This window comes from Corvus kubaryi, unplaced genomic scaffold (assembly GCF_017639235.1).
Source record: "Corvus kubaryi isolate FWS band 111438036 unplaced genomic scaffold, C.kubaryi_AGA036_p1.0 37322, whole genome shotgun sequence".
Lineage (NCBI taxonomy): Eukaryota > Metazoa > Chordata > Aves > Passeriformes > Corvidae > Corvus > Corvus kubaryi.
In genome coordinates this window covers 1,673,453-1,699,815 of record NW_024581101.1, presented here as the reverse complement: position 1 = coordinate 1,699,815, position 26,363 = coordinate 1,673,453, and the positions used below count along the sequence as shown (strand labels likewise).

The 26,363-nt window shown below is 58.4% G+C and overlaps 1 protein-coding gene across 2 annotated transcripts in view; it reads right to left on the bottom strand.

The window, feature by feature from the left end:
* STARD8 (StAR related lipid transfer domain containing 8) overlaps window positions 1-22,313 on the bottom strand; it is a 42,588-nt gene extending 20,275 nt beyond the window's left edge. Inside the window, exons 1-2 of one of the 2 annotated variants that reach the window (XM_042029218.1) lie at window positions 22,042-22,313; window positions 19,724-19,757 (exon numbers count right to left, since the gene is read on the bottom strand). In XM_042029218.1, coding sequence (XP_041885152.1) covers window positions 19,724-19,757; window positions 22,042-22,086 — 79 coding nt within the window. In that variant the 5' untranslated portion in view covers window positions 22,087-22,313. Of the gene's footprint in view, window positions 1-9,890; window positions 10,098-19,723; window positions 19,758-22,041 lie in introns of those variants that run through there. The other variant, XM_042029220.1, reaches the window with a different exon arrangement.
* Window positions 22,314-26,363: the final 4,050 nt, after the last annotated feature.

The following is a 26,363-nucleotide window of genomic DNA, read 5'->3' as shown; positions in this document are numbered from 1 at the left end:
CCGGAGCCGGAGCGGTGGCTGCCAACAGCAGGGTCAGGAGCAGAGGAACAGCTCCCGGGGTCAGGCCAAGGAGAAGCCCAGGGGTCAGCAGGCAGCAGGAAGCCCCAGCTCCACACACCAACCGCTTGCAGTAGGAAACAGAGGCCAGTTACTGGCAGAGCAGCGCCTTTGGCAGGAACGGGCATGTTTGTTCCAGCTTCCCTTCCATGAGAAAGCCCCTCTGTAAGGAAAGGATTTGTCACAGCAAGACCTGCTTGGGGTTTTCTCATCTGGCCCCAGCTGCACAACAGCCTCGCTGGTGCTCACAGCCAGACATGGTGAGGATGGGGCTGCTCATGGGTGGCAGATCCCCTCCTGATGGTGGGCTGATGCCAGGGCTGGCAAAGGCTCCAGCCGGTGCTCAGTGCTTCCCAGGGGCGATACCAAGAACACTTTGCCCTAAAGAGAGTCATTCTGCAATACCCACTGCGATCACACAGGGAGGAACCTCCCAGCCAAACCCCACCACAGTAGCTGTGCACAGACGGGGAGCCATCCCCAGCAGTCAGCCATCCCCAGCCATCCCTCAGCCAGTCAGTTCAGAAGAACACTCTAAAATGCTCATCTTTTCCCAAGTAAACACTCCTTTCCAGTCCCAGCAGTGTGCAGCAGTTGCCCCACTGGTGTTTCTGAGGAAGCCTTTGCCTCAGCAAAGCTCTCCCTCAGTGCTGCTGGCTGACGTGTTTGTGGTCAATCAATCAGCTCACACCCTTCTACAACTTCGCCCATCTATTTTTATGACCACTAATTTTTGACTCACATGCGAGTTTTCAGAAGGGACCCAAAGCCCCAGCGCACCTCAGCAACCTCAGCATCGCTGGGGATGAGCAGCATGTGCCCCCAGCCCCCACGGCCACCCCAGCCCCATCCAAGACAGCCCGACCTTGATTTTCCCAAAAGCCCCAGTCCCAGTGCCTGGACACACGGCTGCTCGCCCAACACCGCCTCACTGAGCCACAGCCATGCACACACGGCTGGCCATGCTCCACTGCCCTGACTGGCACGTGACAGGTGACACTGACCCGTGACCGCCACACACAAGGACTCGCTGCTCTTCCAGCCGGCTGCTCACCGAGTGTTTCATTCCCACCTGCCCAGAGACTGTGGAGCGCCACAAGGCCCCTTCAGGCTGAGAGCACCAAGCGGGGCTGCAGGAGCTGATCTTTGCTCTCTCTGGTCTCCAGAGCATTCCCAGAAAGAGAGGTGGGATACGGCATCTTCTCCCACTTCCACTGCAAAACACCCCTGTGCCCATCCCCACCCAGGACCTCGGCAGAGCTGGAGATGAGCTGAAGGGGAGCAGTGCTGGAAAAACAGGGAAAGCACTGACAAAGCCACCAGTGCATCACTCCATGCCACAATGGGCTGAGGAGCCTGGCCAAGAAACACAAGTGCTCAATAATCCATGGAACCCAGTCTTACACAACATCCTCCATGCTGCCAGGAGCCCTTCACGGCTCAGTCCCTGCTCAAGGAGCAGCATGAACCACCTGAGAGCAGGTAAATCCCAGGTGAAGCAGCTGGCCAGGTGACTGGCTCTGCCAGCACAGCCAGAGAGCAGCTCAAGGACAGCCAAGATCTCTGTGGGCGCTGGCAGTAAGGAGAAACTGGGATCTCCGAGGATTTGGGTTCCATCCCGAGCCAGCACTGAGCACTCAGGGGGGACGTGGCCCTGCCAAGGCACACCCTTAACTCCAAACTTACATTCTTAACTCACAAAGTTTCCTTCTGTCCTTGGAGACCACCAATAAAATATCAGTGAACCTTATCAAACAGCAATCATTGAGACTCCTGACCTTGCTATCTCTGCCTTCTCCAACCACTGTGGCCAAAGAAACTGAGACACGAGACTCAGGCTTCTTCCTCAGGACCCTGCCTGAGGGACCCCAGCCCAACCCTCAAAGCAAAAATCGACACCCAAAGCAGGAAGGGAGCAGGGGCTGAGGTGGGGGTGGCCACGGCACAGCAAAGCGAGTTTGCTTTGCCAAGGAGGGCAGGAAGGAAAAGCGTCAAACCATCGAGCTCAGCCAAGGGCCTGGCACCACTTCCGGCCACAGTTCTGCAGAACCTCATTAATGAGCCAACAGCTGCAGCTCCCCGGCCTCTAACAGTGCTCACAGAAACAAAAAATTTACTACAAAACAATCCCTGCTGCTCAAGCAGGTGGGAAGGCCATGGAGAGCAGGAGAAGAAAGGCACCCTCACAGTGCGGCTGCAGAGGGACGGCCGTGCCCAAGCTCCAGGGACAGTGTGACCCCCACCACGGCTTCCTCAGTCGGAGGAAGAGATTTGGACACACCCAGCTCCTCTCAAAGCAGGCTCTGCTGGTGGGGAAGAGTGATCCACCCAAATCTCGCCAGGTCCCAGCCTGCTCCTGCTGCACCTCCCTCCCTGTGCCCAGGATCCTGCAGCCATCCAGAGCCAGCTGGAGCCGCAGCCGCCAGACACTCACCAAGGCCAGGCAGGAGCAGGGGAACATGAGGCACGAAGCTGCAGCTCACCAACAAACTCTGACTGTTAACACTTCTTCAATCCCACACCATATTCCTGCCACCACCACAGGGATCACAGAATCAGAGAAACCTTGGAACTACAGGATGGTTTAGGTTGGAAGGGACCTTTCAGCTCATCCAGTTCCACCCCGTGCCATATGCAGGGACACCTCCCACCAGACTGGGTTACTCCAAGCCTCATCCAATCTGGCCTTGAACACTTCCAGGGATGGGGCAGCCACAGCTTCCCTGGGCAACTTGTGCCAGGGCCTCACCACCCTCACAGGAAAAAAGTTATTCACAGTGCCTCAGCAGCACCTGAGGGTCACCTCTGAACCCTCTCTTTGCATTTAAACACTAAAAAACCCCAAAAATTTTAAATTAAAAATGTGTGCTGCTTCTTTTGTGCTGGGAACTGTCCTCACCACATCAACCAGCACCACCTCATTTTATTTACCCCCTCCTCCCTGCTTCCTGCCATGCAGACACCATCCGTCAGACCAGCACTACCTCTGTGCCTGGCCCAGCACAGTTTGCAGGTGATGTTTGCAGCCAGCCGAGCCAGCACCCTGCCAGCTCGCTGCCTTTGATCTGAGGCAGCCCCAGGAAGCCCCCCAGGTGCTTTCAGAGGCTGCCTACAGAGCACCAGTGCTCCCAGTCCAGCCATTCCATGTCTGGGACCACCGCTCCTCCAGCTGCCGGAGCAGAGCGACACCCCAGCACTGCCGGGGCCAGGAGCCAAGGCAAAACAATGGGAACCATTTACAGGGCAGGAAGCTGCATCTGCTGGATGAAACGCTATCTTCAAACAAGACGTGTTTGGATAACTCCAGTTTCATAACTCGCCTCTTCCGATCTTAGGAAATCACGGTAATAAAAAGAAAACAAAATGGGGGAGAAGAAATTTGGCACGGGGAACATCGGGGAACAGCTCGAGCCCCGGCACTGCGTGAGGAAGCCCAGCCTGTGGCGTCGGGGTCTGGCTGCAGCCCCTGCCCCAGGATCAAGGTCTGATCAAATATCCTCAGGGAAAGAGTTAAATCTGCACTAGCGACCCCAGGGGCACAGTGAATGTTGATGATCTGGTGCATTACCACGCTGGCTTGTTTGTCTTTTCAATGGAAATCAAAGCCATCCTGGGGGAGGGAAGACAGCTACACCAAGCACAGGATATGGGGTCCAGCAGCTCTTATCTTCATCATCCTAAAGAGAAAGGAAGGGGTGGCCTGAAAGCACCCCGAACACCCCGTGGATGCCAGCTCAGCCTCACCACAAGCGGCAGCAGCGCTGCTGGGGCACACGTGGGATGCCGCAGGACCCTGCTCCTCGCCCTGCTGTGACAGCCGGCCCGGCCCGCGCCTCCCGGCCCTGCCACCACCACAATTCGGGACAGAGAGACAAAAGCTGAGGTCACCCGGCTCGGCCGTGGACCCTCCCCAGCACCCACCTCCTCTCCCCACCCTCCTCAGGCCAAATATAACCTTGCTTACAGGAAATGCCTTAAAGAAAAGGCACCTCCCTGCGTCCCGAAGAATGCCCAGAAAATAAACTGTCTCTGGACATGAAGGAAATGGCTTTTTTTTCTTTAAATCACATTGCAAAGCAGCTTTAACCCCTTCAGTCCCTGCTGCAAATGCAGCCCCCATGTGCCTCTGGCCTCAGGGAATCTCAACGTGTCTGGACTCTGGATTGGTGACGCGAGAGGAGCCTCTTGCCAGAGGCCACTTGTGGCATCGCCAGATCCTGAAAAAAATGCCAAAAATCCAGAATCCAAACATAAAATTTCTGTCTGACAAGGAAAGCACAGGACCCTCTAAAGGGGCTCATAGCTGGGGACCCACTCTTGATTTCACAAAGGCGCTGGCTCCATTCCCAGAGCCATTGGGCAGAGCAGGAACTTGCACAGCTGTTGGCATTGCTGGAGGTCCTGCATTGCAGCCAGGGGGCCCAGGGGGCTGCACCTGTGCCCCCCTCCCCACCCAGACCCTTCCTTCAAGGGCCCTGAGTGGGGTGTGCCAGTTGCCCCCTCTCCGAGAGTCCCTCAGGGTGTGCTGGGATCTCTGGCAGATGGAACTGCAGCTCCCCAGCTTCCTGCGGAGGGCAGGGATGGGGCACCCCGGCGATGCAGCCCCCTGCACTCCCCCCCAGCCCCAGCAGCTCCTGTGCCAGCCCAGCACTGCAGCTGCTCCAGCCCAGCAGGGACACACACGGAGGCTTAGGAAGCACAAACGCTGCCTTCACACCAACGTCCTGATACCAGGCACAAGAAAGCAAAAAGAGAAGAAATACAGGAAATCCAGGACGTGGAGAAGCAGCAGCCTCAAACAGTCAGTCAAGGACAGGCCAAAGCCAACAGTCCAGTGTGGAGAGGAGAGAACTCACTCTCCCCGGTCCCTCTGCCATGGGACAGGACAATAAATAAATAAGCTCAGTGCCAAGATCTGGCAGTGTTCCCATGCACTCACAGGTCACAGCCACAGAGAGGGTGATTCCATTCTCCCTCTACAGAGGAGGACACTGAGGCAGGAGCAAGGCCAAGGGCACAGCCAAAGCACTCCCTGTGTCACCAGCCCCCAGCACCTCCCTAAACGTCCCCTTAATAACGGGGTACTTGGGGCCTTCAGCCTCAGAGGCACGCCGTGGTTTGATCCAATTCAGCTGCTGCTGCAAAACGCCTCCGGTGCCTGCCGTGATTTGGAATTTCTCGGCGCAGCAGCAGCGCTGGAAGAACTGTGTGGAGGTGTGAGGCCAGGCGTGGGAAAGGGAAGCGTGGGGTCAGCTGCCACTTGGCTGGGAAGCAAATGTCCATCCAGAGCAGCAGCCAGGGCTCAGGGTTCAGCAGGAGATCACCTGCCGGGAGAAGAGAGGCAATTTCTGCCTTGTCCCTCATTTTTCACTTTGTGTATGCCCATTACTTTTAGCTGGAGGAGAACCACTGCTTCCTACGTCCTTGCTGCTCCCAAGAAAGCAGCACCACAGCTGGAGAAATCACACAGCCACAGTCCGTGCAGGACCCCCAGCATGTCTGTGCCCAGGGGGTTCATGCCAGTGGCTCTTGCCATGCAACAGCCATCCTGGGATTTGCTCAGGAAGGTGTCCAGAGGCCATGGGGCAACCCTCCTCCTGGAAAAATAGAGCTGCAACACCAGCCCTGGCTGCCCAGATGTCCTGCTCTTGCCTAAAGACACTGATGAAACGAGGTCAAGTGGACTCTGCGTCACCGCTGTGGGCACCGTCCCACAGCCTTGTGACACCTCTGCCCGCCCCTGCCCAGGGTCAGTTCCAGTTTCAGCAGGAGCAGCAGAGAGAACCGTCTGCCAGCCAACCCTCTGAAACCCCACAGAGCAAACCCCCACCTGCAGCCTCAGAACCACCCCCGCCCCCAGCCTGGCCCCCTGCCCCAGCCCAGCCTTCAGCACTGGCAGCAAAGCCTCGTCCTCTTCACTCCTTTTCCTTTTTTCTTCCTTTTTCCTTTAAATGCCAGCTTTCTTGTCCTCTCCACCTGCAGGGCAGGAAATCCCCCAGCTCACCCAGGCTGGGGGACACAGGACCCCTCGGGTTCAGCACTAGGATGCCCTGGGAAAATCCACCAACTCCTGTTCCCACTTAAGCAATGGGACCAAGCCTTGGCTGCAGCACCCATGAAAATCCAGATGTTCTCACAGGACCACACCAGAAGCCAGGTGTCCCAGGACTTATCCTGACCACCCCACCAGCCTTGCCTGCCCTGTAGTCCCCCGGCCTGTGACACTGCACCTCTGCTGAAATTCCATGTGCCTCTGGTGCAATGGGATGAGGACTGGCTGAGCCCCTGGGGAAGGTCCCCATAACTGTTAAAGTTGTTCCCAGCACCGTTTACTCTGCCTGTAACTGGCACGCGGTGACAAGTGCCCTGTGCTGATAAGGGCTCTGCAAACAGCCGGGCCAGCGCCCACGGGGCACGGGGACCTGGCAATGATTAACCCAGCAGCCGCAGGGAACAGCAGCAGCCTGGGGACGCGGCCACCCATGGGTGTCACAGCATCCAGAAACGGGGGACACATGGGGACCCACTAGGAGCCACATCCCATGGGATCAGGGTCAGCACCTCAGGGGGAGCATCGGGCAGAGGGTGATGAGCATGGAATGGGGCAGAGTGAGGCCAGCACAGCTCCACACTGACAATGATCCCCATGCAGAACATGCAGGTAAGGCGCCCAATGAATCAGAAAGCAAACAGACAATGAAGATCCAGAAGCCATCACCTTCTGGCACCAGGAAACTATCCTCTTACTGGAAATGTAGGGACAGACCCGGTCTCTTTAAATCCCCACGCCCAGCCCCGCAGCCTGGAAAGGTTCACGTGTTCCCGAGGTGCCTCTCCAAACAGCAGGAACCAAAGGGCCGCTGCAGCTCAATCATTAACCGTGCGGAGACCCCCGGCCTCGCTGGAATGTGCCGCCGCTGCCGGTCCCCTCCGGAGCTCTGCTCAAAGGTTCACAGGCGCTCCTCTGCCCTGGCCACCAGCCCCTGGAGGCTCCGGCCACTTGCCAGCACAGCTTTCCTCCAGTGCTAAATCCCACCAAACACCTCTGTCACACATCCCAGCAGGCCTGGAACAGCATGTGCAAGAAGGGGAGTTGAGAAACAAGAAACCCCAACTTCCAAGGAGACATTCCCATGCTCAGTTCACCCGGGACATAGTTTGGGGAGCTGTTACTCCCCGTGGCTCCTCTTGCCTTGGAGTACCCTTGCTGCTGCAGCAGGACCAGCATGGGCACGGCGTGGGATGGGAAGACTGGCAGGAGCAACAGCATCCCAGCTTATACAGCCCTCACACCACTTCTAAAGCTTTTTACATGCACAAAACCAGCTCAGCTTTCATCCCTGGGCTCTGGCAATCCTTGTCACCAAACCCAATGGGCGGAGGGATGGAGCAACACCTCTGCTATGGGGCTGGGGGGAGGGAAGGAGACCCCCATGTTAGGGGATGCTCTGCTGGGCCAGGGAGATGAGCCCTGGCACAGGGCAGGAGTCCCACCACACACAGGACCCGCCAGCTCCCCATGCTTCAGGGCCAAAGCGACCTCTCCAAAGCATTCCCTTCCCCGCAGCCCTGCTGCCAGCGTGCTGGCTGAATTTGGGGATTAAACTCCCATGGACACCAAATGCAAAAGCCCTTCCAAAGCCACACCGAGGGCAAAGGCGAATCCCAAACCCCTGCAACAGGCAAACTGTCTCAGGCTTTTCATGGGGTGATCACTTGAAGGAAGGAGACTTGGTTCTTCTCTCCACTGGCAGTGATTTACCCTCGGCACCACCCGCTCCCCTCAGTGCCAGCCAACTTCCCAGCTTGATCCTTCTGCCCAAAGTCACACAGCAACGTCAGCATGCCCTCAGGGAAAGGGCGACCTTTCGTTCCTCCACTCACTTCAATTGACTTTGAGAACCTTCAAATCTTTTTGAAATTAGTACAAAACTGAAGGGAAGTACTGACGTGCCCTTGGGCACAACCACATTTTGTTCTCTTACGAAACTGAAGCTCTGGCAGCCTGTCCTGTGAACACACACTGGGGTTTGGGCATTGGAGGCGATGCAGACAAGGAATGCTCAACGGAAGCACGGCTGGATTTATGCAGTCAGTCTTTTATCAGAAAAGGATTTCTTGGAGGAAGTACGAGCACATGGCATGAGCGTGACCTGCTCCTCAGAAGCAGCTTTGATACCTGCTCTGTGCTGGGACTTCATATTTTGCCACACACAGAAAATACTGACAAGCTTTCAGGATTAAGGGTGGGAGCTGATTTTTCCCATGCAAGAATCGAGGGGTCTGATGGGATCCGAGCTGATCCGTGCCCCCTGCTCCTGGTGGCACACACGTGCCGAGAGTGGCAAGGGGTGGCTGCACAGCCACCTCCCAAGCTGGGCTCTGGTGAGAATACAAACAGAAAAAGGCACAGCCATTGATAAGAGCTCACGTATGCAAGTGGAAAAGAGTGTGGATTTCTGCCAAAAACTCACGATATGTACTCCAACACCCAGGGACTGTACAAAGGTCTTTAAGTAGAAGAGGCTCTGCTGCCCTCAGCACACAGAGCGTTTCAGAACACAAACCGCAATTTAAACGCACAAAGAGCTGGTGTTTGAGCTCGGCACGATCAAACAGCCCCTGAGGAAGGAGCCTCTCACCTTGCCAGCACCCTTCTCCAGAGCAGTGCTGGTTCACAATGTGACAAATGACACATGCACAGCAAACCCATCCGTCCCTACCAACAACAAAGGGCTCCAAAGGAGCCAATCCACTGGAAACGCGTCTATGGCACTGAAAGGCAGGACACAGAGCCCAGCCTCCCCCACTGCAGTGAGAGGGCCTGATCTGGAGTCTCCTGACAACAGTGCGGTTTCTCCAAGAACTCACTGACTCTGAATCAGATGGCAAATCTGTGTTTTCCCCGCCACCAGGTTAGCTGTCACTAATCCCAGGTAAGAGGAGGTGAGGAGGTGCCCTGGGAAAGCCCAGGTGGCCCAAAGCCCACATCCCATCACAGCCCTCCTGAATCCTGCTGGCAGCACGCAGGTCAGTGGGGCCAAGCCAGGAGCTGAACGTGCCAAACCTGAACCCGGCCACTCCAATGGCAGCAGCGGATTCTCGCCCCACACACTGCCATGACTCAGCCTGGGAATGACAGAGGGGGATCCAGTTACTGCACGAGGCTGTCAGGAGCTGTGTACCAGCTCCAAGCTTCTCCTCCTCCCCGGCTGCAGCAACAGCCACCTCACACAGGCACCGTGTCCGTCCTGACACGGACACTGGTACCAGAGCACACACATCCCACCTGGTGGCATTCTGGTGCTGCTGGAGCCAGCAGGGCTGAGCAGCGTTCTCTGGAGCCACAGGTGAATCACAGAATCATTGAGGTTAGAAAAGCCCGCTGAGACCACCGAGCCCAACTGTTCCCCCAGCATTGCCAAGGCCACCACTAACCCACATCCCCAAGTGCCACATCTACACAGCTGTTAAATCCCTCCAGGGACAGTGACTCCAGCACTACCTTGGGCACCCTGTGCCAGGGCAGGACAGTCCTTTCAGGAAAGAAGTTGTTCCTAATATCCAATTAACGCCCCCCCCCCCCCCGACAAAACTTGAGGCCACTGTATCTCTCCATCACCTCCTGTCTATTTACTCCATTACACACAGAGCTGTAAGTGATTTCAGGAAGGGGTTCTGCCATGCATGTGCAGCATTCAGAGCACGGCGCAGCCCAGCCTGAGCCAAGGAGCAAAGCCACGAGGTTTAGCAGATAGCTGGATGCTCTCTCCCGGAACCCACCTCCTCCTGTCCCCTCACTCCCCGCACCTAACCGCAGGCTCCCGATTTACCTTCAGGCTATGCCCCGTCCAGCCGCGCTCTCGGGGGACCTGTCGAGGGAGGGGGAGGAGAGGGGTCTGGAGGAGGACGGAGGGTGCAGAGGGGGACCCCGGGTGCCCGGGCCGCCGCGGGCAGCGGGCGGGCTCGGGCAGTGCCAGCCGACGCTCCGGCTGTTGTCGGTGTGAGCGCGGCCGCGGCAGGTGCGGGGCTCTGCGGCGGGGGCCGCCCGGGATCCGCCCCCAGCCCCAGGATCCTCCTCCCTATCCCCGGCACCGCCCGCCCCGGGATCCGCGATCCGCCCTCCGCCCCGGGACCGCCCCGCGCCGCAGTCCCCGGGCCTGCGCTGGAGGTGCGGGGGCTCCCCGGTACCGCATCGGCCGCTGCCGGGGAAGCGGCTGCCGCGACAGAGGAGGGATATGGAGATGCTCCGAGGGCTGGAACACCTCTGCCATGGAGACGGGCTGGGAGAGCTGGGGGTGTTCACCTGGAGAGGAGAAGGCTCCAGGGAGACCTCAGAGCCCCTTCCAGTGCCTAAAGGGGCTCCAGGAGAGCTGTAGAGGGACTTGGGACAAGGGATGGAGGGACAGGACAAGGGGGAATTGCTTCTCACTTGAAAAGAGAAGGGTTAGGTGGGATACTGGGGTGAAATTCTTCCCTGTGAGGGTGGTGATGCTCTGGCACAGGGTGCCCGGTGAAGCTGTGGCTACCCCCTCCCTGGAAGCGTCCAAGGCCAGGTTGGATGGGGCTTGGAGCAACCTGGGATAGGGGAAGGTGTCCCTTCATGGCAGAGGTTGGAGTGAGATGAACTTTAAAGTCCCTTCCCATCCAAACCATTCTGTGATTCTGTGCCACATGTCAAACCCAGCAGAACCCCAAACTCCATTCACATCCTGCACTGCCCCAGGCCCCGGTGCCCCTCCAGCTCAGTCACCCCCCTCCCTCCACTCCCAGACCGGCAGCAGCAACTGCAGGGCCTGGCCTAGCCCGTGGGCTGGGGCAGCGACTGCAGGATGGGGACACCAACAACTGCCACCTCCCTGCAGGGCTGAGCACCCACGGGGATCCCTCAGGCTGTTCCCCCCACAAAGAGGCACCCCAGGACAATTTCTGGACAGACACCTGGCTGTCTCCAGCTCTCCCTGTCTGTCAGACCCAGCGGATGGACAGCTGGGGTGGAAGCCACAGCAAGGCATTGAGAGGAGCAGTAGGCCTGCTCTCAGGGACTCATGTCCCCAGAAATCCCCTTGCACTGCTCTGTACTTAGTATTCCAACAGCACAGCGTGAGGAGGACCTTCTTCATGGCATACACACCTCACAACCTGGCTCTGGACCATAGACTCCTGTCACACCAGAGGGGCACAGCCAGAGGTGATTTGCAAGAAGATGAGGGAGAAGAGGGGGGACGGTGTTCAGAATAGAGGGCTAAGAGGGAAAAACAGTGTTTAAAATGGACTTGAAGGAGGATTTTTTTTGTGAGCAATGATAGGTGAAAGGGCTGGAGGTCAGGAAGCACCAGCCCAAGCATGGAGGGAGAGGCAGAGGAGGCAGAGGGTGAGATGGAGGCAGGCAGCAATCTGGGGTGGGAAGACCAGAAAAGCAGGAGAGAGACCAGGTACATTGCAGGGATGCCAGAAACCAGCTTTCCTCTGGAAATCACTGCTTGGAGGGATGCCCAAGCTCCCAACATGGGAGAACCAAGTTAAAAAACAGGATTTTTTTCCCATTGTTTTCATAGTCTGAGAGGCACATCTCCTTCCTTCCTTCCCAAGCTCCTGACTCTCCTCCCACCAACTTCCCTCCTGCCTCTGCCCCTCTGCAGTCCCCCCTGCCCTGGCCCTCACCAGGGAGGGAAGGGACTCCAGCATAGGCTGCTCAATGCAGCCCTTGTTGGCTACAAAGTCCTCCCGCAGCTCTGTGCGTGAGAGCCCCTCACCAGCTGGAGCCCAGGGGTGGGCAGGGGGTGGCAGGGGGGTGACAGCAGGCAGCCGGCGGCCCCCCGGGGTCAGCCCCAGCGAAGGGAGCAGCTGTTGATCTGGGGGGATCACTGCAAGGTCATTGAAGCGAGGAGTGAAGGGCTGCGAGCACCCGCGGGCAGAGGAGGGGTCAGGGGGAGCCGGGTGTCAGGACCCAGCCGAGCCTTGACCCCGACAAGTCCCAACGTCCCCAGAGTGCAGCTCCCCGGCTCGTGGGGAGGGGACAAAAAAGGGACAGAGGGCGAGCAAAGCCTCTGGAAACACGATGGGTGCAGAGCCTTGGCGTGCTGTCCGAGCCCCCGGCCAGCAGCCCAGGGCACAGCCGGGATGGTTGTTTCACCCGGGTGCTCCCAGCACGGTGACGGCCACTGGAAAAGCGCCGGGCTCAGAGATTTCAGGCATTTTTCCGCTCGTTCCTTGCGTGAAGCAGGAACAGGGAGGGTGTGGAGGCAGAGAGCAGGAAATGTAGCGGAGACGCTGAGCTGGAAGGAGGCGGCGGCGGGGGCAGCGCGGCGCGGCCGCTCCCACGCGGGGCCGGGGCTCCCCACGCGTGACCCCCCCGGCCCCGGGGGACACGGCGCCCTCTGCCGCCCCCGGCAGCAACACCCCGACAGATGAACCCTCCCGGAAGAGTCACAGCCAGGAAACGGCGTAAAAGGGGGACAAAAAGCTACTCCGAGTCCACGGGAAAAGCACCTTTGCTCCAGCTGAGAACGCTCCGCAGGAGGGGACCCACGCAGCCCCGGCGGACACATCCTGCACCACCGCGCCATGGCCATTCCACCGCTGCTGTTTTCCAACAACCAAAATAAACCGGGGAGAAAAAGGTTACCGTTTTCTTTCAGGTGTATAAATACAAACAGAGCCCAGAAAGGCACCCATGGGCGATGGGGTCTGGGGCACGTGTGTCACACCCAGCTGCCAAGGGCCTCCTGCTCCGCTAATGCATTATCCCTGGCTCCTATTCATCCACTGCTGGGGATGGAGAACAGGAGAAACTTGTGTTATTTTCACACGAAGGGTGTCACCCCCCGGCAGAGCTGGCCCAGCCTGTACTAGCACCCTTGCCCACCTTGGGATGCCCCATTTATCTCCCTGTCCAGCCACCCTAGTGCAGAACACCTGTTGGCTTTTCCCAATCCCCAGCCCTAAAAGCAGCACCCAGGTGCTGCCACTGCCCCACTGCAGCCCTTCCAATCACTGGGTACACAGCAAATCCCACAAGGAGCCCCAGGCCCACAGGTCATCCCCAACACCCCTGAAAATGGTGAATCTGCAGCACAGAGAGCCCAGAAACCACCTCTGCCCCATCCACCTGGAGCTTCCAGGATCACACGGATGTTTCAGTGCTGGCCTCAGCACTGAGCCTCACACCAGAGAGAAGTGAGCAAACCAGCTCCAGCCAAGAGGACGAGGATGGCTTCAATATCCTTCATGAGAGGAGAATCAGGGGGAAGAGGTCGCCTGGCACACCCAAAATGGCAGCTGGAGCCGTGTTGCCAGCTGCACGAATACAGCAGGCGGGATCTCACCAGCACTGAATTCCCTGGCTTCCAAAGGAGGAGGGCGAGAGGGAGGAAAAGAGAAGCTCAGAGACACACACACAACAGCATCATTCATGAGAGCTGGGTTTGTGCAACAAGGGTCCTGTGTCTGGCTCAGAGCTCCAGGCAATTAAAACAGCAGCCACAGATCTAGGAGAAACAGCAGGAATTTACCCGAGGAATCCTGATTATGTGGCCACTGCTACAGCAGAGCAGAAAGCCCCCAGCTCCTGGAAGGCAAAACGCTGGCAAGTGATGAGCAACCAGCTCCATTATCCAACTGTTCCTGCCTCACCCACTCGAGTCAGAGCCTCCTCTCGCCCATCGGGGGTGGGGGGATTATTACTGCTGGTCCTGCCTCCAGCCAGTCCCACCAAGGGGAGGGTGAGGACCCCAGTCCCCAGCCCAGACGTGGACCTGGCTGCAGCAGGCAGAGGCAGTGGCTTCAGGCCTGTGACTGGGGCCACAAGGGACTCGGTGCTGCAGGGCTGCTCATGGGGCACATGGCAAACCAAGCAGTCTGTGGTCCCAAAGATAAGGGTAGCACTTTGCAACTCTAAGAACGTGGGTTTCCATTCTGGTCCATCCTTGGAAGCATGGGGTTACCAGCACGTGTGAAAAGACACAGGATGCTGAGCAATCTCTTGAAAATCTTCCTGACAGGCCTGGCTCCTGGGAGCAACCACAGACCCTCCAGGAGTCCCCGGAGAGGATCTGTGTGCTCCCTGCTCTCGTGTGGATGATCCCAAAACAACCTCCTGTCTCCTGCAGGGACTCTGTCCCCTGATCCGTGGGGCCAACAGCCCCTGGCTACAACTTGCTCCATGTGCCAGCACTGAGCCAGGCAACGTCACTGGCATGGGGTCCGGCAGCAGGAGATCTTCAGAGAACTCCACTTCCCTCTCACCTACAACAAACTAAGCTTATCTTCTCATCCCTGAGGAATAACCCCTGTCCACCCAGCATGTTTTGGGCCATTCCTGAAGGGATCATTTATCAGCAGAAGGAATGAGTCTCCAACATGGGTCTTGGGGCAGGTATGAGGCAGAATTGTTCGCTAAGCATCACAGCCGACTGAGAAACCAGGCAGCAGCAGTTCCTCCTTCACACAACCCAAAATAAATGGCTTTCAAGATCATTACCTACACCCTGTTATCACAGGCATCTTTACAAGCCACATCAAACCAGGTTTAGCACTGGAGCTCCAAACGAACAAAAGCTCCTTAAGCATTTTCACAGCCTTGACAAGATGACTGATACAAGCATCATTAAAACACTATCAAATACAAAATAATGCTCTTTTTGGATGAAAAGTGGAAGTTCTTTTCACCTGATGGTCCCTCGGGCGGGTGATCTGCTTTACCAGTCGGCTCAGGACAGTCCCCCCTTTGGCTTTGGGATCGGGATCACTCAGACAGGACAGACAGCCGGGCACGGCCAAGAACACCACCAAAATCGCTCCGATTTGGAAGGAATGCAGAGCCTGAGCCCCTCAGCCGCGTTCCCTCGCCCGCGCTCTGCCCTTTGCATCCACCGCACTGACACGCACGGAGCCCACCCTGCGCCAGCCCTCTGTCCCTCGCCTCGCTGTGCAGCAAACGCGACGTCCCCGCTCTCGGCGCTGCCCCGCACCGGGCTGCTCGCAGCCCCCGCACCGGGCTCGCCCCCGCAGCCCCGGGCCCCGCACTCACCTGCCCGCCCGCGCCGTCCCGCCCCGCACGGAGCCGCGGCCGCGGCGCGGCGGAGCCTCAGCCCCAGGGAGCGCCCGGGGCCCCGGCGCGGAGCCGCGACCCCGGCCCGGCGACCCATCGCTGCGCTCCGGCGGGACGGGCGAGAGCGGCGGCTCCTCCCACGCCGGGATGCCGGCACGGGACCGGGGCCGCTCCCGCTCCCCTTCCGCCCGTTGCCCGCACCCCCCGCGGATCCTCCCCGGCCGCGCCTCCGACCGAGGAAGCCGCTCGCCCTGGGGCACGCTCCTTCCCGGCGGCTCCGCTCCCCCCGCCGGGTCCCGCAGCATCCCCGGGACGCGCTGCCTGGGACCCCGCTCAGCCCCTTCCCCCGGGGTCGGCCATCACCAGGGGCCCAGGTGAAGGTGATGCTGAGCCACGTGTTCCACCTGCATCCTCCCAAAACTGAGTCACCCCCGCTCCGGTGCTACCCCGCGCCTGGGCGCGCTCGCACCCGCCTCCGCTCCCGGGGGCGGGCGGGTGTTCAAAGCCCTGCGGACGCGCCGGGCACGACGCAGGGGCTCTTCATTAAGAGGAGAAGGAATTAACGTGATCAGACTGGCCTGCCAACACCTCACACTGCTTTTTCCCCATCTGACCTCTCAGGCTTTGAAAACAAACTCCTGTGAGCATCACACAGCCCCAGGAGGCTCCCACAGCCCCATGCCTGCTCCCTTTGCACCAGCTTCTGCCCAGAAGAACAGAAGGGCTATTTCAGGCACAGAAAACATTACCTTCCTGTGCATGTTAAGGCAATTTGCATGTCAGAGTTCTGACCAAAGAAAAAACATTGCCCAGCCAAACCTTTCTGCCAGTTTTAAGTGTATTTTCTCATCATTATTTCAGGGAAATGACCACACTCGGAACTTCTCTCTTGATCCTTTCAGTCTCATGCAAACCACCCGAGGATGCAGATAGAAATGTACTTTCCTGCCTGCAGTTACTTTCCAGTCAGTCTCAATTGCTCCTTGCTGCCATGGGAAAAACTTGGCGACACTCAGGGGACGAGGTGGCTAAAGGGGCCTTTTCCCAGCCCATTCCCTGCACTTCCCACGTGCTCTGCAGCTCACCAACACAGAAAAACCTTCTCTCTAACCCAGGCTCTTCCTTTCTGGCCTTCAAAGAAAATCCCCCAACCTGGGAGCAGATCCTGCTGTCCAGAGGGGGGAATCTGTATTTTGTTAGCTACAGGAAATGGGAAGACTTCCAGCCCTGGAATTAAAGCCCAGAAGGAAGGAGCTGAGCTGGGGGAGGGGGCTCTGTCATTGCAGCAGTCATCAGGGGGTCAGAGCTACACAAATTTTACAGGCAGAGGGGCACAAGGACGAGAACTGGTGATTCACCAGCCAAGTTTGAACCCGCGAGGGCAGGGAAGAGGAAGAGGAAGGAGCAGCACAGAATCCCCTCATCACATGTCCCACCAAAAGCACAAATAATCACATTCGGTTCAGCTTTTCTGCTTCCCACCTCTCCGACCCACACCCAACCCCATGACTGCCTTTCCCACCACGTAAGAGCAGCAGTTCCTCAACAAGTTCCAGAAGTGCCCAGAATGGGTCCCTGCTGCCACATCTGGCATCCCACTAACTCCATGGGTCCCCTCTGATCTCCCTGGCTCTGATGCCAGAGCAGGGCCCCGGTGCCGAGGGCAGCAGCACTGGTCCCTGCACACCCACAGATCCCAGTACAGCCCCCACCAGCCCCTGGCCCCTCTCCCTTCCAACGTATTCAGACAATGACAAAACCAGATCCCAGCCTCTGTTTCTCCCCAAAACCCAGGGAGCCACACGCATGAGCTCAGGTCAGGTGAGGAACGGGGTCCTCATGCTCAGGCCACAAATCCACCAAGTCAGTGCAGGAGATTTTTGTGCGAGGAGAGAAGAACAGCTCAGCTGTGACAACACATCAACAACAGCTAAATTTAGCAGGTTATTTTCAGTAATCCAGATGCTGGGTAAATACAACCTTATTATTTCATGCAGGGGCAAAAGTTCAGCCGAGTCCCTTGTGCTGCTTTGCCCTTTTAGTTCACCACATCCAGCCGCAGCAGCCCACCCTGAAACGCTGCAATGTCACCACTGTGTGGCTGTGCTGGCAGGAGCCACCAAGTCTGTCCCTGTCCTTTAGCAGCAAGAGGACCCACTGCTCCATGACATGAGCAGAGCACCTCCCAATCCCTTCTGGAGGGGCCTGGTGCTGCTGTTGGTAGGAATTTATTCTGAGGATGCAGTTTTCAGGTGCATGGCCAGGCTGTGAGCCTTTCCTTTCTTCAAGCTTTTCCTTTCTGCTCAGTCCAGAACAATACACGGGAAGTGAATGCTGGAGAGGAAGCAGAGGGTTAGGAAATCCATGCAAACCTGACCCAGCTGGGACTGTCCCAGTGGTTAGATTTGGGGCTGTGCAGGGGCTCTGTGTCCCACCCAGACAAAGGTGCTGCCCGAGGGTACTTCAGGGTGGGCCAGGGCAGGTCTTGCTGCAGGGCAGCGGGAATGAGAGTGGGGAAACAGGTGCTCCCACAGCTGAAACATCACCTCCAAGAAGGCAGATGAAATCCAAGTTGTTTTCCACCATCACTGCTGCAGGAGCTGCCATGGCATACCCAGGTACTTTAATGCCAGCGGGAAGCCACAGTGACCTCATCCAGCCTGTGTTCGGGGAAGGGAATGTGGCAGCACAACCATGGTTCCAAACAGGGGGCTAGAAATGGGTCTGCCCATGCCTGGAAAGCAGCTCAGGGAGTTTGCCAGGTGTGCTGGGAGAGCAGCAGTGCTGGAGAGGGAAAATCAGAGGCAAGCTCTGGGAATTGGTGGAAGAGACACTTTGCCAAGAGCTACTGGGATAAACCAGAACCAACTCCACCCTGCCTCATGCCACTGTGTCAGGAGCCAAGGTCCTCATGCCACCCATCCAAAGAGACTGAAAATCATCATAAGGGAAGGGAATGGTGTCCCCCAAGCCCATGGCCTGAATGCTCCCACTGTCTGAGCACCGTCTGGGGACAATGAGTGAAGAGGACAGCAGGCACCTGCCCTGGCCCCTTCCCAGTGGAAGGCACAACCCCCCTGCAGGCTTGCTCCCTGTCCAGTGTAATCCACGGGAAAGGCAGAACTCCAGCGTACCCCAAGCACCACGCTGCTGCAGGTCACAGTGACACCAGGAGCCACTACGGCCCCATCATCACATCGAGTCACAGGTGACAAATCCCACAGTGAGAAACTGTGCAGCTTCTCAGGACATGAGGCTCCTGCTCCTCCTGCCCCCAGAGCCCCTGGACACCCAGCATCCCTCCAGCGGCCAGAGCTGGGCCAGGGACATGTGTCAGCTGGGGTCATGTGAGTGTCATTGAGCTCTCATCAGGAGAGACCTGGATTCTGCAGGCAGTTATGACCAAGGGGAGAGCACCTATAAACATTCTTTGCCCCAAAATCCCAGTCACAGTGTGATCCATAGGAGTCTTCCATGCCCCTTCCCTTCCACAGGGCTCTTTAACTCTTTTTAACAAGGTCTTGACATTTATGTTCTTAATCTGTCCTGTTCAAGGGCCAGAGACCACCCAAGATACCTCTGGGGCTCTCTCACAAAGCACCTTTTGTTACTCAGAGCTCTCCTGTGCTCTGGGCTCTCGCCGGCCAGACTCAGAGCTCACCTCACCCTTACGTGCAGGAAAACAAGAGGCCCTCAGTGCATCACCCTTCGGGCAGGGAACTGCCTGGAGATGCCCAGGCACATCCCATGGGCTCCCTGCACAGAGGGTTTCCCTTTTCATGGCGCCAGGGCTCCAGCCAGCAGTGCGGACAGCCCCACTCCCCCCACCTCCGACACTGGAGCCACCACCCACGGGGCCTGTCCTAAGCCCTGTGCCCAAAGCAGTGGAGCCACCCCGGCCCCAGGTCCCTCTACTTCCAGGGCCACCAGAGCCAATGGCCATGGGCCATCCTGTGTAGGACAGGACAGGTTTGACTCTGGGGGTGTCGTGCACAAAGACCCCCAGGGCACTGACCAGTAGGATGATGAAGGTGGGACCTCTACCCCCCTGCAACAGCCCTGTCCCCATCCCTGGTTCCTGGCCCTGCTGGCACACACACCCTCCCCCTCCTCCTCCTGCTCCCACAGACCACCACCAGCCTCCCCAGCACCCATGAACCCCTCACAGCAGAGCAGCCCCAACCCCCAGCCTCTGCCCCCACCTTGGCAGAGGTTTGATCAGGGCAGCAGCAGCAGTGCACAATCCCCATGGATCAGCCTGGAGCTGCACTGTGAGTCCCTCCCTCCCACAGTCACAGGTGAGACACTCCAGTCACACAAAGCCGAGGGGCTCCGAGCCAGGGGTGACCTTCCTGCCCATGGCACTGCAGTGCCAAGGCTCTCGAGCTCCCCATGAGATTATCTGCTGAGCACAAAGCTGTTCACCACAAAGACAATACAAACTGCAAATGAACCAAGGCCCCTTTGCAAATATATCCCCTTGAAAATAACAGTTCTGGGGGAAAATCACACTGCTGGCAGAAGAAACCAGCAAGGGGACATTCCTCTTCCCATTACCCCTGCCCACCCCACAGCAAGGGCACTTTGGCCCAAAAAATTATTGCTGCAGCTTACCTGCATCTTTTTTATCTTCTAACAACGTGAATTTCTGTGAAAAGAAACAAAGAAAAAAGAAAAGAAATAATTTTTTAAATCATTTTGATTCTCACATTTGTGGAATGCTATCCCTCACATCTGGGCTTGATCCCCGCTGCAGCCTCCTCTCTGTCCAGAGGTGACCTGAGACCAGCAGTGCTGGTCTGGAGCTGGGACCAGCAATGCTGCTCCAGCCACAGGACAAGCAGGGCCCTGGCAAAGGCTTCTCCCAGGGGCATCAGCCCCACTGGTTTGAAAACACCATCACCAGTCCCAAGGGCCCTGAGCACTGGGCAAACATAGTGTGCTCAGCACGCACCCTCCACCCCGGCTGCCAAGGGAAGCCACGAGAAATGGGATTCACAGCAGCAGAGCCTCGGCAGCACTTGGGACACAACAGCAATTTGCAGAGGTGGAGGAGCAGCAGAAGGTCCCCATTGCTGGTCCTGAGGCGAGCACAGAGTCCAGGATGCTCCCCAGTCTCTCTCTGGGTGCTGATGAGCCCCTCCAGTGCCGCGGCCCCACAAAGGGGCCGGGGTGCCGGCAGGATCACTGCAGGAATGCGCCGCGCTGCTGAGCCGGACTTTCCCACGGACCCCCGGGACCCCTCTTCCTGCCGGGGCAGCAGGGCTGAGGCTGACCCAGGGAAGACAGGCTTAACCATGTCCCTGCTGCTGTGCTTCCTGCAGCACCGCCTGCTCGAGGGGTGCCATCACCAGGGCTGCAGTCATCACTGCCACCTCAGAGCATGCCCATGTCCACAGGGGAGGTCACCCGGCTCCTCTGGATCCTCTGGCATTGCCCAATCTGTTCCCACACCTTCCTTTTCCCACAAAATCTTCCACCAGCCACAGATGCACCTCATTTAATCTGGAAATCTTTAATCCCACAGACAGAGCCCAGCATGTTTCTCCCTCTTCAAGAAATTCCTCAGCGAGGAAGGTGAGAATTCCTCGCCTGTTCGTGGTGAGCAGCTGAGCAACACTGGCATGGGGAGGAGAGCGAGGCCAGGCTGAAGCAGAAGAATCAGCTGCACAGGAGGCCACTGGTGTCCACTGAAGGCAACCAGGAGGGTGGTGCCCTGGCCAGCTGGGCCACCGGACCCCATTTTGGGCCAAAGAGATGAGCTGAAACCAGTGGTCTGCCAGGTGCTTCCAAGGAGGCTGAAACCCGGGGGCACCAGAGCCCCATGCTGGCCAGGCTGGAGCCATCCCAAGCTGCAGCTCTGCAATGCAATGGCAATGCAGGACCCAGTGTCCATCTCCATGCCACCACCAGTACGATGGCGATGCCAACATGCAGCACGCAGGGACGAGCAGGGTTAATGAGGACAGCTAAGCTCTCCAGAGACAGCGGGGACGAGACAGCAGGGACAAGACAGCCACTAATATTACCAATGAATTTCACAAATGTCATTTTTAGACTCAACTATTTTAAGCATTGCACTGAAAGCCCGGGGGACAGCGTGCATTCCACATCTATTTCACTGCAGCACATCCACTCACCCAGCACAGCCCGGTGTACAGCACTGCCTGTAAAGGGATTTTACCACTTTTCCCAATCTGAAACTCCCAAAATCCACACTAACCATACCCTCACAATCTCCCCAGCTCACCTCCCACCACGCTGCATAGGCTGGGACACAATAAACCAACACTGATCAGGAGCAGGCAGGGAGAGTCACTGCTTATTAAGGTGACAGATGAAGAATTAAACCCTAATGAAAAATCTCAGATGCCATGCCATGAGAACTGCTACTGCAGGAAATGAAAAACTGGGGGCCCTTGGCCTTGCTGCTCCTTTGTCATCCTGCTCACAGCTGTCCTGACCCTCCAGGTCGGCTGTGGTCCCACAGCCACCCCAGGGGTGACCTGAGCCTCTGGGTTTGGAAGGCTGTCCCAGCCTGGCCACACCACGCAAGCAGGCACGGCAGGACCCTTTTGGCATGTGCTGACCACCTCGGGGGGCTGAGGGTGCACACACACACAGAGCCCAGCGCCGCGCTCGCCGGGCACAGCAGCCTGCCCGCCCAGGGCTGCCCGTGCCGGGACACGGTGACCCAGCAAAGGGCAGCGGGCGAGCTTAGGGTACAGGGACCAGCGCACCCACACATGGCCCAGCCAAAATTAAAAGCTCTCACATGCCCATCGGGCACGGGCACGACACCCCCAGAGCAGACGTCGACACCGTGAGCGAGCCGAGCCCCGCCGGGGACGCTTCCCCAGCGCCCCTTCCAGAGGCTTCTCCTGAAACCGGAGGGTGTCAGGGACGGACACCGTGGCACAGCGCTCCCTTACCTTGGCTCTCTTGAAGCAAGCCCAGAAGAAATCCAGCAATGGCATGATGTGCGGCGGGGCCCGGCAGACCCCCCTAGAGCGCGGCGCTGCCTCCGGCCGCGGGGAGAGCCCCCCCCGGCACCCCCATGGCAGCGCTGCGGCAGCGGAGCCGGGCAGAGCCGGGTGCCGGCAGAGCCCCGGTGCCGGCAGAGCCCCGGTGCCGGCAGAGCCCGGTGCCGGCAGAGCCCCGGTGCCGGCAGAGCCCGGTGCCGGCAGAGCGGAGAGCGGAGGGCGGAGGGAGGAGCAGCAGGCAGCCGCGGAGGCGGGCCAGCATTCAAACCCTGCACCGCTATTCAGTTGGTTGGGAACGGGCTTGGACGCGATTGAAATTCCCTGAAGATTGCGAGTTTTAAACAGCTCCAGGCTTTCCTTCCTGCCTGGAACGCACCGAGCTGCTCCCATTCCCAGGCAGTGGGAAGGGGCGAGGGGCGGCCGACACTCCAGAGCGGGAGAAGGGGGAGTTTGGCTGTCAAAGGCACACATAGGGCGTTAGAAACCCAAACCCTGGACGGTTCAGATTCTCACTCCGGTTCTGCACAAGCTGACTGGCAGCTCCCGGTGCTCTCCTCTGAGAGGCACAAGGTGTACCCAGCCACGATGCCATCCCTGGGTGCTCAGGTGCTGCTGGCCTCACCACGGACACAGGGGCACCCAGGCTTACCATGAGCACCCAGGCTCACGACAAGCACCCTCATCACAGAGCAGGGGCAACCAGGGCCAGCCTGCTGGTGGGACCCCATCGGGGAGAACAACACAGGGGAATCCCCCCAGCCATCAAACACGGCTGAGCCATTCACTCCAGCTGTTCACAGCTCCTTATCTGCCTTCTGCAAACGTCATTCGTTCACAAGCGCCACAATAAAAGGTCACTTCACGAACACTTGTGCCAGCCCCCCACTCACAGCCCCCTGGGCCAGGATTCTTCTTGCAGGCACATAAGGACACCCCACAAACCGGTGATTTGTGTCAGCAGTTCGGAAGGAGCAAGGGCAAGCAGATCCACAGCGATGCCTGGGCTCAGCCCTGCTCCCACAGGATCCTCAGTGGCTGTCACCCACCCTGGACTGGCATCAGACTCTCCAGTGGCATCACTCCTGTGCACCGCCCATCTCGGGCTGGTGTCAGCTCCACTCTGACAGGACCTGCTTGCGGGAACATGAGCCAGAGCACAATGGTTCTGTTTGGGATGTGACACGTCTGTACCCAACCCCCAGCAGCTGGTGCCTGTGGCAGCTGTGTCCAGTGCCACATGTCAGGCAGGGCAGGCCTGGACGGGATGCTGGGGCCCCAAAGCATAAGGATAAGGGGGATAAGGCAAGGACAAAACCACGGAAGGCCATGGCACAGCGGAGCTGGAGCAGATGCACCTGCCTGGAGAGGATGGCGTGAGGCACTGCCAACACTGCAGCATCCAGCAGACCTGACCAGCACCCAGAGCCCTGGACTGGCAGCACTGCCCTGGTGGCACCAGCACAGCCCCGCCATGGCCCAGCACAGCCCCGCCATGGCCCCAGCAGCAGCTCACAGGCAGCATCAGTCCCGGCGCCGGCTCCAGCTGCCTCCTTCCATCTCCCCCTCGCTCATTCCTCAGCGGGCTTTGGCACCGCTCCCAGCCTTGGCACCAGCTGCAGCTCCTCATCCTGTCCCCTGCCAGTGCAGCAGGGCTGGGGACACCAAGGCACAGCACAAGCTTTGTACATCCCTTTTCTCCTCCTTTAAAAACCCGGGGCTGGGAAGACAGTCTCACCTCTATGGGCACACCAGGGTCACCTCTCCGAGCAAGGATTTTCCCTGAAGGATTTAAAGCCCAATGCTGCTGCCCAACAGCCACCCACCCTCTGTAACTCACCCACTGTTGCCTCAAGGGCTACACTTTTTACCCCAAGGACTTGCAAATAGTCCCCTGCAGGGTTGATGGCATCTGGGGTACTGCCCACTGCCAGACATCCCCCATTCAGCTCACTGGCCACTGCCGTCATAGGGCTGAGGCTGCCAGGGGACCAACACCGTGGCCAGGACACAGAAGGGCACTGCCAGCGCAGGGTCCTGCAAAAGGCTCTGCCATTGTCATTCTGGGCAGTGCAAGGAGACTCTTCAATGCTTCTACAGGCTCTGGGGCATCTGGGCCTGGGCTGGGGCTGAAGGCAGCTCTCACGGGAGGGACTGTCCCTTCAGAGGGGGTGGCACTGCCAGGTTTGGTGGCACTGGACTCCTCTTCCCATCAGGGGCTCACTCTTCAGCACCATGTGTTGTTCTGAAGCAGGACAGGCACCTGCCTGCTTCAGCTGGCACAGGCAGCACACTGGAGGGCAGAAAGACATCCGACCGACCAACCGTCCATCTGTGAGTCCATCTGTCCATCCGTCCGTCTGGCCATCCATACACCAGGCCCTCAGGACAGGCTGGGGGAGGTGGCTCTGTCCTGCCCCAAACCAGGCAAGCCCTTGCAGATAGGCCATAACCCTGCCAGGACCCAGAGAATTGCCCCTGCTCGCTCCAGTGGCATCAGGTCCTTCTCCCACTTTCTCCAAAAGCCAAAAGAGCCAAGCTAGCACAAATAGAAGCAGGATGTCTCCTTCCCAGGCCTGGGAGACAAACCACAGCGGTTTCTGCATACTTGTGTAGCTTCTTCCTAGCCGGTCATCCCAAAAGCATTCCAGTAATGCTGCATCTTGGATCCTTCCTCAGCATGCCAGGACACTATCCTCGGCAGGAATAGCTCCTGGGGACTGGATCCGTGGGGAAGTGGCAGGAGCCGTGCACACCAAATGGGTATTTCTGCTGAGTGGCTCAGGGACACAGACCCCACTGCTGCATTTGGCTCTTCCCAAAAATCCTAATGTACCCATTCCACAGACAAGCTACAGGAAAAGCAAAAGCAATGTCCATTCATTCTATATATAAATACGTGTGTGTGTGTGTATCACTATTCTCCTCAGACCCATGTGAAAACCCATTTTAAACTTGAGTTAATTTTAAGAGGCTGATTCTAAGGAAAACTTCACCCTGTATACATTCACTAAGAGCTTCCCACTGCTGCCCACAGTGCCTGGAGCTGACATGGACACCAGGATGTCACCAACCAGCCCCAGCACTGCTACACACATCCCATGTTCTCCGAAACTCATGAGACAGGGCCGGTATTTTGGGGGACAGGTACAGCCTCTTCCCACTACAGATCATTCCTTGGAGGATCCCATGTCCCCACGGCCGGAGCTATTTCTGTGCACTAATGAGCTATTGCTGTGGCGGCTGTTGCACAGGATCAGTGCCAGCTCAGGCTGGTGGCGGCCAGGCTGTGTCCCCGCAGCCGCAGCAGCCCCCTCTGGCCGCGCTCCCGGCCCGGAGCCGCGGGGTGCGCGCAGGGGTGTGAGCGGGGGGCTCCCCTCGGCCAGCAGAGCCCCGAGCCGGAGGCACACGGGGATTTTCCACTTGCTGCTGTGCACAGGCATTTCCCGAGGCTGGGAAGGGCGCAGCTCCTGCCGAGCTGGCGTTTCCCCATTAGCATAGCGGGAACAGGGACCCTTTTCTTCTCCCGACGCCGGACACGGGGCGGGTGCTGGCGGTGCTGGGGCTGTGACACCGCGAGGGCGGTGAGAGAGGGACGGGGGGGGAGAACACGCGGAACCTGCAGTCCCCGGGAGCAGCAGTGGGGAGGTAGAGACGGCAAGGACAGGGCTGAACCCCCCCGTGTGCCCCCGAGCGAGGGGCTGCGAGGATGTGCCCAGGAAGGGCCAGCACACAGAACCCATGGAACCCCACAGCTCCCCAGGACTGGGGCTCCACTGCGGGGCCACCCCTGCTCAGACCTAGGGGCTCAGCTCCAGCCCAAGAGGCCGAATGTCTCTGCTGCCACCAAAGAAGCACCACCACGGCCAGACCACAAGAAACCAGCTGAGAGATGTGAATGTCCAAGGGCAGCAGAAGACATTCCCCAGCTCCCCGCAGCCCCACAGCTGCCCCATGCCACCAGTGAGCCCCCTGCCCACTTGCCACCACTGCTTCTCCATTAAAAAGCTCCTCATTTAAAATAATCCCGATGTGCTCCAGTCTCCAATGGCTCACAGGTGGGATGTGCTGGGCATGGAGGCTGCCTGCAAGGGTGGAGGACACATGGGGCTGTCAGGATGCCACGCAAGCCACAGGCTGCACCGGAGCCCCAGCACTGAAGCAAAGCCTCTCTCTGGGATGGACAATTAGGCAATTACTTAATCCCCATGAGCAGCTCCTGTGGCAGAAGGAAGTGCTCGGGTGAGCAGAGCAGTACCCCAGAGAGCCTTCTG